Source organism: Octopus sinensis, linkage group LG10 (genome assembly GCF_006345805.1).
Source record: "Octopus sinensis linkage group LG10, ASM634580v1, whole genome shotgun sequence".
In the NCBI taxonomy this organism is placed as follows: domain Eukaryota; kingdom Metazoa; phylum Mollusca; class Cephalopoda; order Octopoda; family Octopodidae; genus Octopus; species Octopus sinensis.
Window position 1 is genome coordinate 29,602,373 of NC_043006.1, and position 21,815 is coordinate 29,624,187.

A 21,815-nucleotide genomic window follows, 5' to 3' on the forward strand; every position below is an offset into this window, starting at 1 on the left:
GCTAAATGATAATGATGATGATGTGTCTGTTCTTGTGTTTATCCCCCTCCCCACCACTTGACAACCAGTGTTGGTGTGTTGCATCCCCATAGCTTAACAGTCTGGCAAAAGAGACCGATAGAATAAATACCAGGTTTAAAAAAATAAATACTGGGGCCAATACATTCAACTAAAAAATTCAAGGCAGTACTCCAGCATGGCCACAGTCTAATGACTGAAACAAGTAAAAGAATAAAAGAATAATGGCTATAACTAGAATACTTTGAATGAGAATCTTACTGAATCATTACTGAACTGGAGCCAAAAAGGAAAACAATATCATGGAGAGCTAAAATGAGAGTCTTATAGGTGGGGCATTCCAGCCTTAATGGAACAATGATAAGACTCTCCAGCTGTTATAATTCATAGAGAAATATGGAGGAAGAGAACTATAGTGGTTAAGAGAGAGACTATTAGGTTTATGTTTACTTGTTAAATGATTAGTCATATGCTATCATTATTATTACATGGGGAATATTGAAGGTCAAATATCTGGAATTTTGTTCAGCTGAAAAATGTACAAACATTTGCATTGACAAACAAGTAAACAAGCATTTTACTATCAATCGTATTTCAAAGCTTCAGTGTAAACATATAACTGTATTTAGAATTAAGTGTGCTGTTTATTCAATTCTAGGCTATTTCTAGTTCACATTTTCAGCATTACTTATATGGATAGCATGTTGTTATTTAAATATGATGTTTTACAGTCTATAATATTGTTCAATTGAGGTTGCTACCAAAATGTTATATAATCAATTATGTCATTAAAATCCCAAAATTTACAGCCTTAACAACTCCATCGCCTGCACGCTAGGCTAAATCACACTTTCATTCTTGTCCCATTCAAGAACTGGTTAATTTTGGTTACAGCTTCTACATCTCTTCCTCTGCAGAGTGTTTTTACATCTTCAGTTTGGCATCTCTTCATCATGTCACCACCAGAATGGATTGGAATTCAGAACAGTAAACAGATTTTGAATTCATTTTTAAGCTTTACCAATTATGCAAAATAATGTCATTACTTGCACTCAAGAGTACAACACTTTACAGGATTATAGATAACCATTGGTCAGATTTTGTATCCAACCAACGGGCCTACTCAGAAACTGGGTTTTGTCTTGTAACTTGCATGATTCAGGAGTGCCAGCTCAGAGTGTTTGGCCATATTGCTTTATTTTCTGAGTGACACCCTGCTTACCATGTTCTCTTCACTGAGAATCTGGCTGGGTTGGCAGCTTATGTTGGTTGACCACATACCTCATGGTGACAGCAGATGAGGAGGTATCTTGTGGAGACGACACCCAGGAGGACTCAGGAATATACCAGCAAATGGTGAATGCAGCAAAGTGTTTTAGTGGCACATGCCCCCACATCTAACCTGATCTGACTCCAAAGATTTCATTTATTGTTGCAAAAGGCTTCAGTTTATTTCACATTTTGTAGTTGAAAATTACTAAAAGTGAAAATCAAAATAATAATTTGTTAAAGTTTTTAATAAGGAAAACCAAGTAAAAAAGAAAGCTTACTTTGAGAGAAACAAGTTCTGTAGAGGAGTGATGACTGTACTTTTGGTTTATGTCTGAGAAGAACCAGGTAAAAGTGATATTTGTTCCAATTGAGAGTGATGCTTCAAATGTCTCAGAGTGGTTTTGGAAAACAGCTGCCATAGCCATTTTTGAATTTTGCTCCACATGTGTTGGGACACAGGAGGGCTGATGGTATTCAGCATCAACCAAGGATATTTCAAGGCCCTTAGGTTCAGGTAAAATTGCATCCACAAAAATCTCATGGTATTTTTCTGAGATAACATTCTTAATATGAACACCTGAAAATAAAATTTAAATAAAAAATACTTAGACAAATAAACATTTTATTAGAACAACTAACATTATTTTATTTAAAAGATATTAATTTTAATGCCAAACAATGCTGTGTGCTTGTACAGAGGCTGACTATCTGTAGAGTGAAAAAGATAAACCTAACACTGAGATTTCCAAAACATGTGAAGAAATAAAGTGGCAGATATAATAAGTTCATTTATCCCATATTTTTAGTTAAAGAAAGACAGATCATTATAGAAGACTGGGCCATAAGCTTCATCTATTAAGCTGATGACAGCTCTGAGAAAAATGCAAGCATAATGCAGAGTGACACTTTGTAAAGGGTTATCAGCCATTTACAACTGAGAATATTCCTGGTTCTGAAGAGAAAACATGTTTTGTTTGATTTTTTTTTTAAATACAGTTTTAGCTATGGAAAATATATAAAATCACAGAAGCATGAATTTTTCTTTTTGTATGAGAAATATTTTCATTTTCATTGATCAATTTACTAATAACTGCTTTTAAATCATCATCATTTTAATGTCCACTTTTCCATGTTCACATGGGTTGGTCAAAATTTTGTTGAGGCAGATTTCTAAAGACCAAGTGCCCTTCCTGTCACCAACTGTCACCTGTTTCCAAGTGAAATTAATATTTCACAAGAAAATAGGTGAGGTTGGCAACAGGAAGAGCATCCAGCCATAGATAATCTGTTTCAATAACATAGATATTTACCTGTATATTATTTTTTCAAATGTTACTCTAAAGGAAAACACAAATTGACAGCTATGTCAAGCACTAAGCCTACTTTAAACATGCATCCTCTCATCATTCATAAAGTCTTTTGGTTTTTAGTTTCTTTAAATTATTCTCAATTTGGAAGAAGTCTAAACCTCGTGTACACACACATTCACATTTCATATTCATTTTAATTCAGAGAGGGAAAAATAAACATTATAAACACTACCAGTCAGTCCTGTAATATATCTTGTTTTAACATGAATAATATATAACATCATAAATTTTCATAAGAATTTTTCTGACATTAAACACAGACTCATAGTCTGCAACAGTAAAACAATTAATTCAGAAGCACACAGAGGAAAATTGTCACTCAAATGTATTTGTTGAAAAGCATATCGGATTTGTGTTCATGCAAAAATATATTAACTCAACTAAAACAATATTTTTAAGAAAATAAAATTTTACAAAAATATTTCAATTTTAACATAGATTGTTTACAAGCAATATTTTAAATATATTTTTAAGACATTTTCTTCAGTATATCTCACAACTTTATGGATTTGGTAAATTCTATAAAGATGGTTTTATTTATTTTGAATTCCAGGTGCAAGGAGTAAATTGGATCAAATACCCCAATGTTCACAATGCCTTAAGTACAGACAATGATTTCAAAAATCACATTTTATATATATATGTGTGTGTGTGTGTGTGTGTGTGTGTGTGTGTGTGTGTGTGCATGTATGCATGTATGTATATGTATATATCATCATCAACATCAATGTCATTGTTTAACATCCACCTTCCATGCTGGCATGGGTTGGAAGGTTTGACTGAGAACTGGCAAGCCAGGAGGCTGCACCAGGATGCCCTTCCTAACACCAATCACTCCAAGAGTGTAGTGAGTGCTTTTACATGTCACTGGTACAGGAGCCCGTCAGGTGGCATGGGCATTGACAATGCTCAAATGGTGCTTTTTATGCACCACCAGCATGGGTGCCAGTCAGGCAGCACTGGCATCAGCCATGCTCGAATGGTGCATTTTACGTGCCACCGGTATGGATACCAGTCAGGCGACACTGGCATCAGCCACACTCAAATGGTGCTTTTCACGTGCCACCCAGCACAGATGCCAGTCAGGTGGCACTGGCATCGGCCATGCTTGAATGGTGCTTTTTATGTGCTGGCAGCGGCACTATCTTCAGCCACAACTATGATTTCACTCGGTTCAACAGGGTTTTTGTAACTCCACTTAAAATTATTTATTGTCAACATTTTGGTTGCACATACTGTGACCAGGTCACTAACATAGTTCTACTGCAGCTAGTTTGGGCCAAGGCTATTGGTCAGTATATCAAGGTTTCAGAGTTATAAATGTAACTTTTCTTTTTTCTCCTATGTATAGATCAGTCATTCTGTCTGTCATCACCTGGTGCCATCATTCTGTCTGTCATCACCTGGTACTGATAGTTGGTCAGTTAACTTAGCACTTGGTTGTAATTCATATACCGTCTTCCATTCTCAGAAGAGAATCTATCCATCCATGAGCACAGAACAGAAGCAATAGAGAGAAGAAAGCTTGACACAAACCTTCAGTTCAAGCTATTTCTTCATAAATATTTATTGACATAACAACTGTTAAACCTAAATATTTGGATGTTCTTCAGTTTTACTCGATATTCTTAAACTTACCCAATCTACATTACAACAATGACTCTTACATTATTTTACTCATCATTTCCAAAGGTTACAAACCAGTTTAAATTATTTACTATTGATAGATATTGACATGACATTCATTGTTTGACTTATTCCATATGAAGTTTTTCAGTTCTTTTGGATATTCTTTCATAATTAGCAAAGCTTAAACTGTTTTCGTAAGTCCTGACCATGGCTTTCATATCCTTTGAATTAATCAAAGACACCAATAAGGGTTGTTTAAGTTAAGAACAAATTCATTGACTTAGATGGTAAGTTAGTGTAGTGGGAAAGGAAAACAACACATTCTGTCCATTTGCCTTAATTCAAATCTTATCTTTCTATAAAGTTTACAATAAAGAGTTATTCACTGAAGAAATTGATAGCACAGTTGAAAATAAGATAAAAGGAATTACATCAGAATCTGAAATTTAATAGCCTTAAATTCATTGAAGGGGTCTCTTGAATATATATATAATTCTTTTGACATAGAGATTAAAGTGATCACAACTGTCAGGAAAATAATGAATTTGTCGCAAATCAAATCAATATCCTATTTTAGGCAATATTTTGTGAATTTGCTTTATCAAACAAAAAACAAGAAAAATCTAATACAATTATCTGAAATGTATTCATATATACAATTAACTACTTTTTCTTTTTCTTTTATTTTAAGCTAAACAGATCTGTATTGTGAAAGGTTATGCAATCAAAGCAATTGTGCAATTGTCAGGAATGCAATTAAAATGAAGTGGCAGGGCACAGGCTCAATGAAAGGGGACTTTAAAATTTAATGCACAAAAATATAGACATGCATACATACAATAGATTTTCTCGAGTCTCTTAAGTTCCATCATGACCAAGAAAAAAGGGATTCATTCGATACTTTGATAATTATTTGTCATTGATGAATAAATTAAATTATATATTAAATTACTGTTTTGAAGTTCATACATCCTGTGACAATCTCAAAAGGTTGCATCACTTTATTTGAACTCTGGGACAATGTTAAAATGTTTCTAAATTCTAAGCACTTTGAGACAAAATTCTATGTGCCAAATATTCTATTTTTCAGGCATATTTGAGAAGTTAAATTTGTTTAACAAACAGCCATCATCATCATCTTCATCTTCATTTAACATCCGTTTTCCATGCTGGCATGGGTTAGACGGTTTGACTGAACACTGGTAAACTGGGGAGCTGCACCAAGTAGCAATGTCATTTGGCATGGTTTCTATGGCTGGATGCCTTTCCTAATGCCAACCACTTCAAGAGTGTTGTGGATGCTTTTTACGTGCCACCAGCATGGGTGCCAATTACACAGCACTGGCATCGGCCACGACTATGATTTCACTTAGCTTGACAGGTCTTTGCAAGCACAGCGTATTGCCAAAGGTCTCAATCACATGTCACACTGCCTCCATGCATTCAAGGTAAAAATACATTTCTTTTCATTTATAAAGAACCTACTCAAGCTTTCTTGGAAAACTTTCAGCATAAATGTTGAGTATAAGGAATTGATGCATTTCTTTACCCTTGCTGCAATTGAGGACAAACTGTAAGAGGGTGATATTTTAGTGTACATTGAGCATTTGAAGAAACTTCTCACTGATAAGGAAACTAGGCTAAAAAAATTTCCTGAAAATGAACATTCCAGGTTGCATAGAAGACCCATTTGGGTCAAATGCATCTGATATGGATATCAGACTACAAGAAAATTTTATTGAGTTGCAGAGTAACTTACAAACAAGTAGTGAAATTGCCAAGAAATTCCCATTGCTTTGGCAGGAATTAAAATTACATTTCATTACCTTTCTTCTTTCTTGCCCAGTTGAATCGGGTTTTAACCAAATGCCATTCAAACTATCAAAAGCTTTCAAATACTTAGAAATTCTAAGTCGAGATGATCTTTGTCTCTAACAACCACAGACACTGATATTGAGAAAACTTGTGAGATTGCATCAGCTACAAGGATCTCACTGAATAAATGCGGTAAAATGGAAATATGATATAGATACATATATATTTATTTAGCTAAAAGATTTTGGCTGAATCCACTAAGTGCAAGTGTACTATCATCCATCTGAACACACTTCTCTCCTACAACCTCATGATTTTCTCTGAACACAAACCTCATGCCTGAGAAATGTAACTAAAAAGACAACAACACAGAATATGAGATAATGACAGGCAGAGAAAGTGGAAAGAAATAGCAAGACTGATAAATAGAGAGGCAGAAAGAGAAAAAGAAGAAGAAAGGACAAAGACAGAGTCACAGAAAAAGAAGACAGACACAATGGCTACCAAGATAGATATTCTGAGATTTAGTGACATCTACGAAAATAATAACACTGTAACATGTGTGGACCACATAAAAAAAAAAAAGTTTGTCATAACAAGACCAGTAGGAAGGCAAGTAGAATATTAGTTTGTCATTTACATTTTGTTATTAATTAATTACACATTAAACAAATTTACTGAGGAAGTGTTGTTGGCCCATTGTTGATAGTTGCAGATAGTAGCACTATAAATCCTGGAGAATGTGTCTACATACATGAAAGCATACAAATGATAAATACACATATGTCTGTCTGTCTATCTTTCTACCTACACAGACACACTATTAAAATTATAATTATTACTATTATTAAAGTGGCGAGCTGGCAAAATCATTAACTCACTGGACACAATACTTAGTGTTGTTGTGTCTCTCTTTATATTCCGAGTTCAAATTCTGTTGAGGTTGACTTTGCTTTTTATCCTTTTGGGATCAATATAATCCCCTAAAGTTTTGGCTTTATGCCAATTATTATTATTATTATTATTATTATTATTATTATATGAAAACTCACAGCTTATTTTGCTGGGTATGATGGAAAGTTTCAGCTGTCCATGGTCAGCAGACTGAGGTAACACTTGTTAACTGGTCATGCTTCCTATGTGAAAGGCTTCTCCGAAAAGATACAAAAGATGTGCAGCCCATATGACACCAGGACAGTATTCAAGAGTAATACAACACTTCGCAAATATTTCCTTCGTGCAAAACCACCAATAGAAGAGAATATGACCAAAGACTACATGCACTCCATCCCATGCAGCTGTGGTGAGTTATACAAAGGTGAAACATGCCGCCCCTCAAAATAAGGGTAGACGAACATCGCAAAGCTGTGACATGAGGAGATATTGATAAATTGGGTATAGATGATCATGTGTGGAAAAATTGAGACCACCTCCCCACTGTGGGATGAAGTTAAAATAATAGACAGAGGACACCAGTGGAAAATATGAAAACTAAAAGAAGCAGCACATATGCTAGGACACAACAACCTCCTAAGCAGACTGAGTGCAGATATGAGTAGTATATGGGAACCGGTATTAAGGAAGGATGGGAAAATATTAGATTTATAAGCCCTAAAATTCATTCCATAATTGCCCACGGGCATATGGCATGGTGGTTAAGAGTTTTTTCCTGTTCCAAACATGTTTCTTTTTTTACTTATCCAACTGTGTGGAACCATGTCATATGCTTTTTCATAATCTAGCCATGCTACATTCAGTCCTGTCAATCTGCTTCTACAATTTCTTATCATTTTATCAACTAATAAATGATCTTTTGTTGCCTTACTTTCTTTCCTATATCTTTTCTGTTCTTCTGGAAGTAGATTGCTACTTCCAAGATGGTTGTATAACTGTTCTGCCCAGACATCAGCCATAAGCTTCCACATTAGTGCTAAACAGGTTATAGGTTGAAAATTTGATGCTGAATTCCCTTTCAAGGAATCCTTGAGGCATAGCTGCATTCGTCCACTCGTTATCCAGGCAAGTATGTGACCTTGCTACAGGCAATCATCCAGTTATGCAGCTATCCTTTCATGCAACTGTGTAAAGTTCTTCAGCCAACAGCCTTGTACTCCATCCAAACCTGGTCCTTTCCAATTTGCTATTTTTTTAAAAAACTTCTGTCTCACAGTATATAGATTAATTTTGAAGTCCTTTTGTCTTGGTACAGTGGCAAGTTGTCTTTCCACCTTTGTTATCCACTCTACACTTTCTTTATGTCTTGCTGGCCTATTCCACAGTCTTCCTTGAAATTCTTTACTGTCTTCTGCATCTGGAATCAGTTCTTGGTGTTGGCCTCCCTCTATTTCCTCAAATAGATACCTTCTATTTTATTGGAACAGTCTATTCTGTTCAAAACCTTAGCATGTAGCATTCTATTTTTTCAATCCGGCCTTTAATGCTGTCACTTTTTGTGTCAATTCTTCATGTACTGTTGTTTGTTTCCCCCGCTTTCTTCTAACCTGTACCGTCCATTCAATTTTCTGATCACTACCTTATTCATGAGCTCTCCTCTCATTATTCTATTCAATTGCCCCACTTCTTTCCGTGTCTTTTCCAGCTTCATTCCTATTCTCTTCCTCCAGTTTGCTTCTTACTTTCCATTTGCTTTTATATCTTCAGTTTTTCGCTTGTAGCCTTCTAGCTTAGCTATGACATTAACACCAACTGTGATTAGCTGATTTGTTTCACTGAGGTTTTCTGTTTAAATCAAGCTTAAAATGTCATTTACTTTGCCTCTGACTTTCCTCGCTCATTTTCTGTCCATATGTCTTACATTTGGTGCTACTTCATTGTTCCCATCAGACATTTTACCTTGCAACATTTCCTAAAAATTTCCTTCACTTCATCATTCAAATCTTGGGCAATACTTACTGTTACTTGTCCATCTAGATTGCCTTCATTAGTTACTTTATCAATATTCTCTGGTACTCTGCAGTTTCCATCTGTTTCATGTTCTTCCTCTCTTATTACTATAATTTTGTTATTATGACACCAAGCTGGCAAAATGCTTAGTGGCAATTAGCCCATCTTTATGGTCTTAGTCCAAATTTTGCTGAGGTCTGTTTTGCCTTTCATCCTTTTGGGCTCAATAAAATAAGTACCAGTTGAACTCTGGGGTCAGTGTAATCATCTCACACCATCTCCTGACGTTGCTGGCCTTGTGCCAAAATTTGAAATCATTATTAATTTACTTCTCAGAGCTCTCAATTTTACTTGCTCTCATTGATTCTGTGAGAGTGGACAGCAACATGTCAGAGGTCTTACAGGGTCTCTTTCCACAAATTATAAGCTTTGGTACTTGGATGTTAACTTATCAATGGGAGACACTCAACACCCAAGCACCAATTTATTATTATTATTATTATTATTATTATTATTATTATTATTATTCATATAGTCACAACAGACTTGAGTTGGAAAAGAAATAATCCTAACATCAGGCTACATCAGGTTACAACAAGTAACCTTAGATGCCAAGAACCCTCCTAAATATCCTAACTGTCCCTAATAACACTGTTCTCTAGAGCAGTACTAAACTAGGTTTCATACCTATTTCCTCTACCCATCTGTTCAGATCTTTAGGGATAGTTCCCAATGCACCTATAACTGCTGGGATACATTTTACCTGCACTTTCCATAGTCTCTCTAATTCAATGACTAGGTCCTGGTACTTTGCTATTTTTTCTATACCTCTCATATTGATTTTCTCATCATTTGGGATTGTAAAGTCAATTATCAGACACTTTCTATTCTCTTTATCTACTACAACCAAATCAAGCCTTCTAACTTCTATTACTATGTCAGTCTGAATGTTAAAGTCCCACAACATCTTACATTTCTTACTTTCTAGTACTTTACTCTGGGGTCAGTGTAATCATCTCTGTGTAATGGTCAGTGGCAAGAGGGGAAGAGGCCGACCAAGAACCCGCTGGCTTGACACCATCAAGAGTGATACCAGAATGGACATAGCCAATCTGAAAGAAGCGGCCCAGGTTAGAACTGACTGGAGGACACTGATCCAACGAGTAACCGAGAGTCGACTTTGACTGAGCGGGTAGATAGATAGATAGATAGATAGTACTTTACTAGGTTCATGTTCATACCATTTATCAATATGCTCAAATCTTAGCTTTCTACATAACCCCCTGTAGACTACTCTCCCTAGATTGTCATGTCTTTTCTTGTATTCTTTCTGTGCCAGCATGCTACATTCATTTATTGTATGAGTAACTCTTCCCTCTTTTGATTTGCATAGCCTACATTGGGAATCTACTTGGTTTTTGTCTATTATTATTATTATTATTATTATTATTATTATTATTATTATACAGTGATATAAATAGTGCCATATAGTTTATAACACTGTTTTAATAATATACTCTCTATATTACCTTATAACAACTGTGCTCTTTTTTTTCCTGACTTATGAACCCTCCTCAAACAAATATGTATGTGTATATGTGGGTGTATGTGTGAGTGTGTGTATAAAAACTTATACTTCTGTTTGTATGTTTCTTTATATAATGCTCCAATGGAATGATTCTACTTTAAATATTTATTGCATTCTTCCATTGCTTTTCCACGTCTGAGTCTCAAGGAACAGTTTTTGCTCCGATGCTTTTGCAACTGGTTTTCACTGAACTTGTTCATATGCTGACATTTCATACCCAATGACCACATGCAAGCCTTTCTTCTCCACTTGCTACGTATCTTCAAAAATACACTGTTTATGAATCATTGAGGCACATTTCTTACATACAACTTATATAATGTTCTTTTAGTATACAAAGAACTCTTTTGCTTTCACCTGAGTTCTCAGTTTTGTTCACTGACTGTCAAGCTCTATCTGCGACGATTTCATCTCAATTGAAGGAGAGGGGCTTTCTCCGTCCGGGTTGCAGATCAGTGGAATAAGCTGCCGGACGAGATAGTGAAGATGCTGACGACCGCTCGGTTCAAAGTCTCTCTTGACCAGAAATGGCCTGAACTCTTTGCATGAACACCACCCTGTACATAACTTCATGTTCCCCTACATGGCCTTGCTTTTGCTTTTTGAGCCAAAAAATTAATTTAACTGAAGTTAAATTAATCTCCCACACTAATTATGTCACTAAATAAAGTAATTCATCAACTATAAGCTAACAGGAAAGCTTCTATGGAGTTGCCCAATATGCTAGAAAATACAACTAAATCTCTTTTAAACAACTTGGTTTGAATTATCAATTGTAAACTGGAAAAAGTAAGCCTTAGTCAAAAGAGCTATGGATAAAATATTCGCTATTTTAAATAAGGAAAAGAAACATTAGATAATATAGTCATAGACACTTTTTTTTAAAAGACAGGATGGTCATGGCTGGAACAGGAGTACTTTTCATCATGGGTCTACGCAACAACATCAATAACTTGTCTACTTATTTTCATTGAATCATTCAAGCAGGTTTTTAGTTATTGGATCAGGGTCCTTCATTGATATCTAGGCCAGTGCCCCTGCTGTTACTCACAGTCAACTATTTGACTACTTTCCACCCCCACCCCACCCCACCCATTCCATTCCTAAATAATAAGCAAGGCCACTGTTTGAGTTTACTTTTCCTTCAGTTTCAAACTTCTCCTGTAGTTTCCATTTCCAACACAGAGTCCAGTCTAAAGCAAGTCATTAACATTGCACAGTGCCCCCTGGGCAACAAATGCTGAACTTCAGAGAAAGTGAGGAAGCAGACAAAAGAACAAGAAGAAAGAGAAAACAACAACAAGATGACAAATAAAAAAGAACCCCCCCCCCACCAGGAAATAAAAGAGAAAGAAAGTAAAATGGGTGAAGAAAAAGAAAACAAAAAAAGAAAGAAAAAAATGATGAAAAAATACAGGAAAGAAGAAGCTTAGACTAAAACTAAACAAATATTTAGTTTTGTTTCATTCTTTTTCTTTTACATAACACAAAAGGAAAATCATAAATAAGAACATCAAGTACAAGAATAATTCTTCTGTACTTGGAAGATATGAAAGCATTTGAAAAAAAAATATGAACAAGAGCCTTGAGAGAGAGAGAGAGAGGGGGGAGAGAGAGAGGGGGGAGAGAGAGAGAGAGAGAGAGAGAGAGAGATTAGGGAAGGAAAACAAAAAGTAGAAAGAAAATAAGAAAATTATTTGACATGTTTAAAAGGAATGAGTCCAAACAGCAGAATGAAGTTTGTAGTTGGAGGAATATAGGAAGGAGTTTGCATGGATTGTTTGGTTGGAGATTATGAATATATTTGCATTGCTCTCTTTAATGATAGCACTAAGTATTCACTGAGAAGGAAAACGAAAAGAGAAAAGGGGAAATTAGGAGAAGGGAAAAATGTAGAGAAAAGCAATTGTGGTGTATATGTGTCCGGCATAGATGTGACTGTGAATATAATAAAAGTGACACACGCACACACACACACATATATATATATATTCTTCTACTTGCTTCAGTCATTTGATTGTGGCCATGCTGGAGCACCGCCTTTCATATATATGTATGCATGTGTGAGTGTCTATGTACTTGAGAAGCAAGGGTGAAGGCTTATTGATAAAAGAGAACATGAAAAAAATTAGTGAAAAATGAAGGCAGAGAAATCAGAATAAACAATGTTGAAATGAGAATAAGTGAATTGTAATGCATCCTAGGATGGTGTGTTTCCAGAGAGAAACGTCAGTTTTGAGAAAAAGCTTTTCATGGATTTAGAAAGAGACTTGTTAGTGCACGTATATACACTCACGCTTTCTTTTGCTCACATAGTTTCTATTACGTTCAACAGATAAATTTGTTTCTTTTAAAAATTTATTTTCATTTCAATAACTCGCTACAAAAAGGAAAGATTATATAAGGCCAGAAGTCATCAATAGTTATCAATGTCATTGCTATAAAGGAAGTGATCAGCAAAAAAAAAAATTAAATTCTTGGATATGAGACAAACCCAATGAAATATATATATACATCAAGCTCACCCTCTTGTGCCTCGTCTTTGCTCTGGCACCTCATCACTACCATCATTATCTTCATCTTCTTCCCAGTCACTTCCACATTCCCTTATCTACTGCCGGGTAGCCATGTATCTCCTCCATAGCAAGACACTTGTGCTTATCCCTGTCATGCTTTAGCCTTTCAAGACTTGGCATAAAGCCACCTCAACCCTGCAAATACTACCCCCTTCCTCATTTAGAAGAGCTTTTTCCTTTATCCCTGTTCTCCTTCAATGTCTTGCAAGTTATTTGGTGCCAGAAAAACAGGCAACCAGTACATACTGTAAGGTGGTTGGCATTAGGAAGGACATCCACCTGTAGATGACATGCCAAAGCTGACACAGCCCTGCAGTTTGTTGGATCCTGTCAAACAAGCCGTTTCAGGGATATAAAAGATATCCCATCATCAGAGATGATATGAGAGAGTTGAACAGAAAGAAATAGTAGAGGTCAATATAAGAAATTATTTTGGAAAGGGAGAGATATTGAAAGTATAAAAATAAAAATATATGTTGGATGTTAAAGTTCTATTATCCAAAGAATGTGCTGCATAGAATGAGTAAAAAGGCTTCCCATCCTTGGCATGTAAATTCCGATAGGAGTTGATATTTTGTTATTATCCAATTGTAACAACAAAATATGAACTTCTATCAGAATTTACATACCATGGACAAGAAGCCTTTTTACTCATTCTACACAGCACATTCCTCAGATAATGGAACAGCAACTTTAACATCCAACATATATTTTATTCTTATACTTCCTATGCTGGACCACTGAAATCTACAAGTTTTTTCATACTCTTGCTGTTTATTTTCTTTTATATTCCTTTCTGCTGAAGAGCATAGGTTCGAAACATAAAAGACTTCTTCATTTTCCCAACCATCAAACTAATATACTTGCTTGTTGTTCATAGACCTGTCTTCGTCTTCCATTTTTCTATAAATTTCAACTACATTTATCATCATCATCATCCATCATTTTAAATCCAAGTTTTGTCCCCGATAATGGGGGTGGCCAGATCTACCTCAATGCCATAGCAACCACCCCCGCACCATCTCGCCTGGTTTTGGGTGTCCTCCCCTATCAAGCCATCCCTCCAAATCTTCACCTCTACCTGTCCACTCCACATTTTCCTCAGTCTACATTGCTTTCACTGCCCATTTATCTCAAACTCTAGCACCCTCTTCAGAACATGCTCCTTGTACCTCCTCAACACATACCCATACCACCACACTCCATTCGCCCTGGTGTCTGCATGATACCAGAATCTGCCATGACTGCAATTTTACTTGGTTTGATGGGTCTTCTTCTCAAGCATGGCATAATGTGAAGGTCTTAGTCATTCGTCATTGCCTCTGTGAGGCCCAACACTTGTAAGGAGCTTTTCACATGCCACCAACATCAGCCACTTTGCCTCCATGAGGCCCAACACTCGGAAGGCACTTTTTACAGGCCAGTTACGTGACATCAGCATTGACCACGACTACAATTTCACATGGCTTGACAGGTTTTTGTCACTAGTTATTGCCTCTGTGAGGCCCAAAGTTTGATGATTGTGCTTCACCACCTCATCCCATGTTTTACTGGATCTACCTCTACCACAGGCTTCCTTCACAGTTAGAGACATGCACATCACAAGACCATACCAGCACAGTCGTCTCTCTTGCACACCTCTTATACCCAACTTTTCTCTCAAGAGGCTTACACTCTGTCAAACATGCCCATTGGCATTGCACATCCAGTGAAGCATACTGGCTTTGTTTCTTTCAAGCCTATACATGTCTTCGACTGTCACAGCCCATATTCCACTGCCATGTAGCATAGATGTTTACACACAGGCATCATACAATCTGCCTTTCGCTCTGAGGGAGGCCCTTTGTTGCCAGCAGAGGTAGGAGCTCTCTGAACTTTGCCTAGCCCTGGTGTATCCACTTCCACTACTAACTTGGTCACTTAAATAGCAGAAGCTATCTACCACCTCTAGCTTACCCCCCTGGCAGTTGATGGAGTTTACTTTCTGTACATTTTTGGTGTCTATTGTTCTTGTGTATCTTCCACACACAAAAGCTATTTTCCCTGTTAACCTTCCTCTGATATTTCTGCACCTCCTATGTATCCATAGCTTGCAACAGGTACATCTTAAGGAGTTTCTACCTACGCCTTTTCTACAGATCAAACAGGGCCATCTACCCGAAGGTATTTGTAATTTGTCTGCCTTCCTACTTACTAAGACTTTGGCTTTTGCTTGGTTAACTCTAAGGCCCTTCAATTCTAGACCTTGCTTCCATACCTGAAACTCCTTCTCTAATTCTGGTTGTGATTCAGCTATAAGAACAAGGTAGTGGAACGATGCTGTAGACAAGGCCATTAGAGCAAAGAAACAGGTGTGGACGATGAGGGGTAGCAGGAAACTGTATCAGATCTGGCTGAAACTGCCAGATCCTGTGATTTTGATCTGCCCAGTCTCTTCAGTGGCAGAACAACAGTCTTTTTTTTTTTTTTAATAAGCCTGCTAGTTATTTGTGACATCAGTGCCTGTAAAAAGACTGAAATTCTAGGTATCATTGACAGTGAGAATCAACTGCTATGCCACTTGCAGCTGTCTGCCACTGAAGAGACCAGGCTGGTCAAAATCACACACTCTGGCAATTCCAGCACCCACAACAGATGATTCTCATCTGTCAACAACATAAACAGGAGTACTTTTATGCACCATATGAGAAGTCCTTTCAAGGTGAATAATGCAGTATTTACTAACAAAATATCCCAGTTAATTGGATATACAGATTCAACTCTTCTTCTTTTAAGTATTAAACTAACACAAAATTTGTTTAAACTTGTCCTCCTAGTGTTATCTTCTTTCTTTCTGTGTTCACTGCTTTCATAATATATGTGTCTTACACGCACGCACACACGCACACAGCAGAATTGTGTACCAAGCATTCCCCCACGTGTTTTCCATTTCTTAATTATTTAGAAATTGTTGTTCAGAATTCTGTGCTTTAAACATTGGCCATTTTTGTACATTATCTTTTTGAAATATATTTAATATAAAGGCAGAGACAGTTGATTAATAATGTCATTTAATAACTGCACTCTGCTTATTTTAATCATTGCCATCATTAGAAACATTTAATTAACATATTAACAAGAGTATTTGAAAATAAAACATTTTAGTTCCTCATCATGTCCAGAGCAAGTGAAAGTATATGCTGAGGGATCAGATGAAATTTGATATTTTTTATGCCACCACTTTTCAAAACCAGCTTGATGTATTGGTGAACAGTCAATGGTGTCATTGGAGAGCATAATGGCTAAAGTTATAGTTGTGAAAAAGTTAGCAAACATGGAAGACTGGAAGCCATCTGAATATTGGAAAAGGGCTACCTGTATCATGATGATTTGTGTTGAGTATTAAAATGCCAACATCATTTACTGCTGCCCAATGCTCTGTAAACACTGCAAAAGCTGTAAGACACAACATAGACATCATGAAAACCAAGTTCCCCACACTGTGATGGTCTTTGGGTATGTCATCAGTGAGTGTGCATCGTAGCACCACTTCACGTCTTTGGACAGGGCCTTAAGCTCAGTCCAGATGGCTATGTAAAGCTGCAGGAACCTGTGGTCAAACTCTGTCTGCAGAGGATTGCTGCTGGAAAGCCATATGTGTGGCAGCAGGATTTGGCACCTTGCTATACCTCCAGAAAAAGTCGGAAGTGTTTGTCAGAGAATTTCTATTACTTCACCAATCCCCAATTTCTGGCCTTCTAATTCCACTGACTGTAATCCATGGATTACTGTGTGACGGGTACAGTTGAGTGAGAAAGACACCAACTACTCTGCCTGCAACATCAAGGCCAAGCAGATGATCAAGATCAGGGTGTTCAAAGACCTTCCCAGGGACACAGTGAGCTGTCTTGAGGCCACAGTGGAAGCTGAGGGTAGCTACTTTGAGTAAACTATTATCTTCCAGCCATAATTTAGTTGATTGGCAATGGAAAAATACTTAATATTTTTGACCTTGAAACCGCTACTTTTGACAAAGGGGATATTTTCACTATAATAGGGACCTGACTATGAAGAGGCACCAACATTTCTTATCATTAAAATATGTGATTGAATTATGAGTCAAAACCAGAAACATCATCATTTAATGTCCATTTTCCATTCTTGCATTGGTAGGATGGTTTGAGAGGAACTTGCAGTCAAAAGACTACACTAAGTTCTACTGTCTTCCATGGCATGATTTCTACAACTGGATGCCATTCCTAATGTTAACCATTCTACAAAGTGTATTGGGTGCTTTTTATGTGGCACCAGTTGTAGAATATGATTTAGTCGAAAGTTTTCAGTAGGGAAGAAAACAGAGAACAAATTTCGATCTCTCTCTCTCTCTTACACATACACACACTCTCTCTCTCTCTCTTTCTCACACACACTCTCAGCAGAAATAACCATAACAACACTGCCAATAATAGCTCAGTGATGTTCAATCCAGCATAATGTAAACACACACACACACACATACACACACTCACACAGACACACAGCATCATCCTTCCATTCTCTATGTTTTATAGGTCTTAGTTGAGACCATTCCATCATTTTCTTCCAAATATAGTCTATAACAACATCTAATGTCCTTCCTTATTTTTTAAAGACAGGTGTGAGTTGAAAAATTTTAGCTGGTGTCTCTAGCAAATAGAACAACCACATAGTGGATCACTTTTTAGCTTGCAGAATACTTAATATTCTAAATAGGAGAGATTGGCAGTTAAGTTTCTTAACAACAGACAATTCAAAACAGAAATAATAAGATACAAATCACAGGCTCCTTAACGACTCCAGTATATTATCACCTTGTGTGTGTGTGTGTGTGTGTTGTGTGTGTGTGTGTGTGTGTGTGTGTGTGTGTGTGTTGTGTGTGTGTGTGTGTGTATGTGTGTGTGAGCATGCCAATGCATGTGTGTACATGCACAATGTTATAAACACACTAACGAGGGAATGTACAGCAATGACTGCTTAATACCAAACTCAGCAAGATGTGTAAGTACATGTCTCAAATATGTGAGATGAATAAATAAACAAATAAAAATAAATCTTTTTACAACAGGTCACTACTTGCAACTTTACAACATTCTCTAAAGGCCTTCACTTTCTAGTCTCAAAAACACCTGAATTGTTTTTCTTTATTATTTTGATATGGAAAAAAAAAATGAAAATTAGATCTATACCCCGCCTCTCTCTTTCTCCATCTCTCTCTCACTCCTCCCTCTCTCTCTCTCTCTCTCTCTCTCTTGGTCAGATGATACAGATAAAAAAAATGAAGCATAATGAACAAAACACTGCTAAGAGAAAATAACTGCCTGAAAAACAAGCAACCTTGAGAAGCCACAATAGTCTGCACAAATTAATTAATCTGATGGAGGGTTTTTAACAAGTAGAAGAGGCAGCCAGGTTTGGTATTCATGTAAAAATAAAAAAAAGGTGGGTCAACTGCCAGATTCTGTGTTGGTTGATTAAATGTTTTCTCCTAGTCGCTGGCCAAGTTTGTTGGCAGCAAGATCAGAATCTGTCTGAACATGAATAGAAAACAGTGTTATTATTGTCAATAGATCTCTGTCATTTGAGACAAGTTAATCTTTGCAATAATGGCTTTCGTAACAGCCCCCAACCCCCCACTGCCAGCTTTATTAGTTTGACTTTATTGTTTATATAACTGACAACATCCACATGGGGCACGCTACTACAAACAAGGATTGGCCCAGAATAACTTCCTATAAAGAGTGTGTGTATGTGTGTGTGTACAGGCTATTTATCTTTCTACCAATTGCCACCCCTCCTCCTCACACGAGTGTCTGTGGGCGCTCTTTTATTCTTTTCTCTCACCTGTTTCAGTCGGTGGACTGCAGCCAAGCTGGAGCACAACTTAGAAGGGTTTTATTGACCCTAATACTTATTTTTGATTCTACTACTTATTCTATCAACACCATTTTGATGAACTGCTAAGATAAAGGGACACAAACATCAGATGTCAAGCAGTAAGAGATAAAAACAAGGCCCGGCTGTGCACATATGCATAATCTATATTATACACACATGCACACATATATACACATTATATACACATAAACATACATGCATACATATTAAATATATATATCATCATCATCGTCGTTGTTTAATGGCCACTTTGGACTAGTGTCTTCAGATATAGCCATAGGCCAACAAAAGCTTTACAAGTGGATACAGTAGGCAGAAACTGAAAGAAACCCATCATATATATGTGTGTGTGTGTGTGTGTGTGTGTGCGTCTCTCAACATGGGTTGGACGGTTTGACTGAAGGCTGGCAAGTCAGAAGGCTGTACCAGGCTCCAATCTGATCTGGCAAAGTTTCTACAGCTGGATGCCCTTCCTAACACCAACCACTCTGAGTGTGTAGTGGGTGCTTTTTACATGTCACTGGCACGAGGGTCAGTCAGGCAAAAAGAGTGAGTGTGTGCTAAGAAGTTCGATTCCAAACTAAATGGTTCTGCATTCAGTTCCACTGAGTGGCACCTTGGACCAGTGTCTTCAGATATAGCCATAGGCCAACAAAAGCTTTACAAGTGGATACAGTAGGCAGAAACTGAAAGAAACCCATCATGTGTGTGTGTGTGTGTGTGTGTGTGTGTGTGTGTATGCATGTGTGTGTGTGTGTCTCTTTCAATGTTTCTGCTTGAAAACCAGTGTTGGTTTGTTTACATCCCCATGACTTAGCAGTCTAGCGTAAGAGAACAATAGAATAAGTACCAGGATTTAAAAAACATAGGTACTGAGATCGATTCATTCAGCTAAAAACCTTCATGGCAGTGCTCCAGCATGGCAACAGTCCAATCACTAAAATAACTAAAAAAAAATGATTAAATATATATATATATATACCCAGTGAACACTCATTAAACCAGACTCCAATAAGCTACATATCAAATAAATGAGATGAATCTAATTTAAGAATAACTTTCAATGCAGATTTCTGGTGCCATCTTTGAGTGTTCTGGTGGTGTATATTCTGGGTTAGGGTTCTGCCATTTTTGTTAAGTGCTACACACTCAGCATATTGATAAAAGAAACACATGGTACATCTAACTCATTGTTTTCTATGCCATGAAATGCAACATGGATTTTATGTGCATATCAATGTAATATCTATGTTAACCAACATTGTGTATGGAGCATTGTAGTTACACCAATCATGCACCATCCGAACGTGGTCGATGCCAGTCCCCTTGCCCTGAAAGGCTCCTCTGCCGGTAGCACATAAAAAGCACCAGCCTGATGTAGACGATGCCAGTGCCACCTGACTGGCTCCTGCACCAGTGGAACGTAAAAAGCACCATCTGAACATGGTCAGTGCCAGCCCCCACCCCCTTGCGTCGATTTGCTCCTGTGCCGGTGGCACATAAAAAGCACCCACTACACTCTCACAGTGGTTGGCATTAGAAAGAGCATCCAGCTGTAGAAACATTGCCAGATCAGATTGGAGCCTGGTGCAGCCCCCTTGCTTGCCAGACCCCAGTCCAACCGTCCAACCCATGCCAGCATAGAAAACGGACATTAAACGATATGATGATGATGATAATATATCTGGGGTCTGGCAAGCAAGGGGGCCGCACCAGGCTCCAATCTGATCTGGCAATGTTTCTACAGCTGGATGCTCTTTCTAATGCCAACCACTCTGAGAGTGTAGTGGGAGCTTTTTATGTGCCACCGGCACAGGAGCAAAGTTGCTGCCATCCTATAGAACAATGACATTTAAGTTTGATTTGATTTTTTTTCAACTAAGACCAATAAAAAATCTTTCTCTTTAAATTTTCAAACAAGATCTCCACTTATTTGCTGGGGTTGTTCTATTTATTTTTTGGAAATTCATTCTGCTATCTTCATTGACTCATAATGTCCAAATGTTCATTTATTCAGATGATTCGTCTGGCATTTCAACAATCATAAGAAATTTCCATGCTACTTTTGCATGATGTGGTCTACTGCATTATTTGTAGCCTATGCTGTGAAATGACCAGAACTGGGTTGGGTCTAAGGCTTGAGTAAGGAACATTTTGAAATGACAGATTCAGAGGGCCAAAGGGTGTTAGTGCCTCCTCATGTCTATACAAGAAATGTTGTTCTTCATGATTAACTTCAGCAGTGACTCATATCTGTGTAACATTATGGGAATGATAAATACAATTTTCTTATTTTCCTGTTATTTTGGTGTTTTTATTTACATCCTCATCCTCTAATTATCAACTTTCATTGGGTAACATTTTCAACAATAGCTCTGCCATTATTTATGTCTCAGGAACCCAAGTACTGATTAGAAAACAATAAAAGAGACTGAAACATCAGGGGATTAATAGAGGAAACAAAGGAAGATGGAAGACCACAAGGAAAACAAGCAGAAAAGACAAAAGAATAAGATGAAGAGTGGATAGTGAAGAAAAAGTCATAGAAAAAGCTACTTTTGCTACTAATATAATGATTTTTTTTATTTTCTTTTTTATAAGAAAATTAGGTGAGAAAATGAGATGAAAATTACAAAAATACAACAGGAATAAGGGAAGATAGTAATGGAGAGCTTTGAAGAAAATGGTAAGATGAACTTGAATTTTGTTGGAGGTATTTAGTGAGCCATG

At 37.0% G+C, this 21,815-nt stretch overlaps 2 protein-coding genes across 2 annotated transcripts in view; both read right to left on the reverse strand.

The window, feature by feature from the left end:
• Window positions 1-2,218, reverse strand: part of LOC115216328 (polycystic kidney disease protein 1-like 1) — a 235,489-nt gene extending 233,271 nt beyond the window's left edge. The window contains exons 1-2 of the mRNA XM_029785550.2: window positions 2,131-2,218; window positions 1,569-1,867 (exon numbers count right to left, since the gene is read on the reverse strand). Coding sequence (XP_029641410.2) covers window positions 1,569-1,867; window positions 2,131-2,218 — 387 coding nt within the window. The remainder of the gene's footprint in view (window positions 1-1,568; window positions 1,868-2,130) is intronic.
• LOC115216329 (WSC domain-containing protein ARB_07867-like) overlaps window positions 1,734-21,815 on the reverse strand; it is a 180,296-nt gene continuing 160,214 nt past the window's right edge. The window contains exon 6 of the mRNA XM_029785551.2: window positions 1,734-1,867. The gene's annotated coding sequence lies outside the window, so the exon portion shown is untranslated. The remainder of the gene's footprint in view (window positions 1,868-21,815) is intronic.